Source organism: Triticum urartu, unplaced genomic scaffold (assembly GCF_003073215.2).
Source record: "Triticum urartu cultivar G1812 unplaced genomic scaffold, Tu2.1 TuUngrouped_contig_5082, whole genome shotgun sequence".
NCBI classification, from domain to species: Eukaryota; Viridiplantae; Streptophyta; class Magnoliopsida; order Poales; family Poaceae; genus Triticum; species Triticum urartu.
In genome coordinates this window covers 6,497-8,596 of record NW_024115726.1, presented here as the reverse complement: position 1 = coordinate 8,596, position 2,100 = coordinate 6,497, and the positions used below count along the sequence as shown (strand labels likewise).

Genomic DNA, 2,100 nt, shown 5'->3' with positions numbered 1-2,100 from the left:
GAGGCAGTCCCCTTATTTTAAATTAGCCTATTTAAAATCACTTGATATATACTTGGAAAATCTCAACAGACCCAAAAATGTAGACATATATTTAGCATATATTTTCCCTGTGGGCATGCATGCAGCATGCTTTATACATTACTCCCTCCGTAAAAAAATATAAGAGCGTTTATAGATCACTATATATATTTCCTATCACGTTCTAAATTTGACTGAACTTTCCCCTCCCGTTCCTGTTAATTTTCTGGAAATTCAGACCGTGTGTTCTGGCCTGTTCTGTTCATCGCGACGCTGGCCACCGCCGTCGGGAGCCAAGCGATCATCTCCGCCACGTTCTCCATCATAAGCCAGTGCCGGGCCCTGGGCTGCTTCCCGCGCATCAAGGTGGTGCACACGTCCAGCCATGTCCATGGCCAGATCTACATCCCGGAGGTGAACTGGACGCTCATGTCCCTCTGCCTCGCCGTCACCATCGGCTTCCGTGACACCGAGATGATCGGCAACGCCTACGGTACGAACCTACGACGCGCCATTCTTGTTGCCTTCAAGTGTCGCTGATTTTGCTAATATTCATTTGATCTGTGCTCGTCTCAGGGCTGGCTGTGATCTTGGTGATGTTCGCGACGACGTGCCTGATGTTCCTGGTGATCACCACGGTGTGGAACCGGTCGGTGCTGTGGGCGGCGCTCTTCGCCGCCGGCTTCGGGTCCCTGGACATGCTCTAACTCTCGGCGTGCCTGCCCGGGGCGCCGCCCTGCCGCTGCTGCTCTCCCTAGCCACGCTGCTCGTCATGTCGGCGTGGCACTACGGCACGGCCAAGAAGCAGGAGTACGAGCTGCAGAACAAGGTGTGCCTGGACCACTTCATCGGCCTCAGCTCCGGCATGGGCCTCGTGCGCGTCCCCGGGGTCGGGTTCGTCTACTCCGACTCCGTCGCCGGCGTGCCGCCCATGTTCGCGCACTTCGTCACCAACTTCCCGGCGTTCCACCGGGTGCTCGTCTTCGTGTCGCTGCAGACGCTGACCGTGCCCAAGGTGCCGCCGGAGGAGCGGTTCCTGGTGGGCCGGATCGGGCGGCCGGAGCACCGGATGTTCCGCTGCGTGGTCCGGTACGGGTACAAGGAGGGCCGGTGGGACCACTTCAACTTCGAGGACCAGCTGCTGGTGAAGGTCCTGGAGTTCCTCCAGCTGCAGCAGGCGGACGGCGACGGCGAGCGGTGCAGCACCGGGTCCGGCGAGATGTCGGTCATCCCGGCCGCGCCCAGCCAGGCCGTCGTGGACGCGCTGGCGTCGATGAGCTCCGGCGAGATCGAGTACTACGCCGGCGGCGGCGCCAAGAAGGTGCGGTTCGAGGAGCTGCCGGCGGCGTGGAGGAGGGAGGAGACAATGTCGGAGGTGAGGGCGCTGCTGGAGGAGCGGGAGGCCGGGGTGTCGTACATGATCGGGCACACCTGCGTGTTCGCGCACGAGTCGTCGTCCGCGGTGAAGAAGTTCGCCGTCAACGTCGTGTACGGGTTCCTCCGGCGCAACTCGCGGAGGCCCGCCGTCGTGCTCGGCATCCCCCACACCTCCCTCATCGAGGTCGGCATGGTTTACAGGGTGTGACTCACATCGTCTCGCTGGCCGGGGCCGCCGATCGCTCGCTCGCTCGCTGAAGAAGAAGAAGAAGCGTAGTTGTAGGCTACAGTAGCTCAAGATAACTGAAGAATAACAACACCTCGTTGCTGCTGAAATGAAAATCAACATAGCATGCATGCTGTTGTTTGCGGATTATGATCACATCGGTACTGTCTGGTTTAACTCTGCCGGCGGCGAAGTAACGAGAGAAGCATGCAGTCCGATTGCCCGCTTGCTCGCTCGCTCGAATAGTTGTAGGCTCAAATGTAAGTGAACATGACTGAAGCCTCGTTTGGTAGAGAGGGATTTGGTGAATGCTCTCTTCCACCCAATCCTCTCAAATCATAACAGTTGTAGGCTCAAATGTAAGTGAACATGACTGAGTCCCCAATCCTCCTTCAGCCACAATCCCTTTTGTATAACAGTTTCTGTTTGGCAGGCAAGGTTTGTCATTGAGACAAGATGCTGCAGAACATCTAAAAAAA

At 57.5% G+C, this 2,100-nt stretch overlaps 1 protein-coding gene across 1 annotated transcript; it reads left to right on the top strand.

Moving 5' to 3' along the window:
- Nucleotides 1-256: 256 nt before the first annotated feature.
- Nucleotides 257-1,849, top strand: LOC125528746 (probable potassium transporter 13; the record flags this gene model as incomplete). The annotated part of the gene is given in 3 exon segments (XM_048693185.1): nt 257-511; nt 595-738; nt 741-1,849. Coding segments are annotated over 3 exon segments (1,262 nt in total), but the record flags the coding sequence as incomplete, so codon positions are not given.
- Nucleotides 1,850-2,100: the final 251 nt, after the last annotated feature.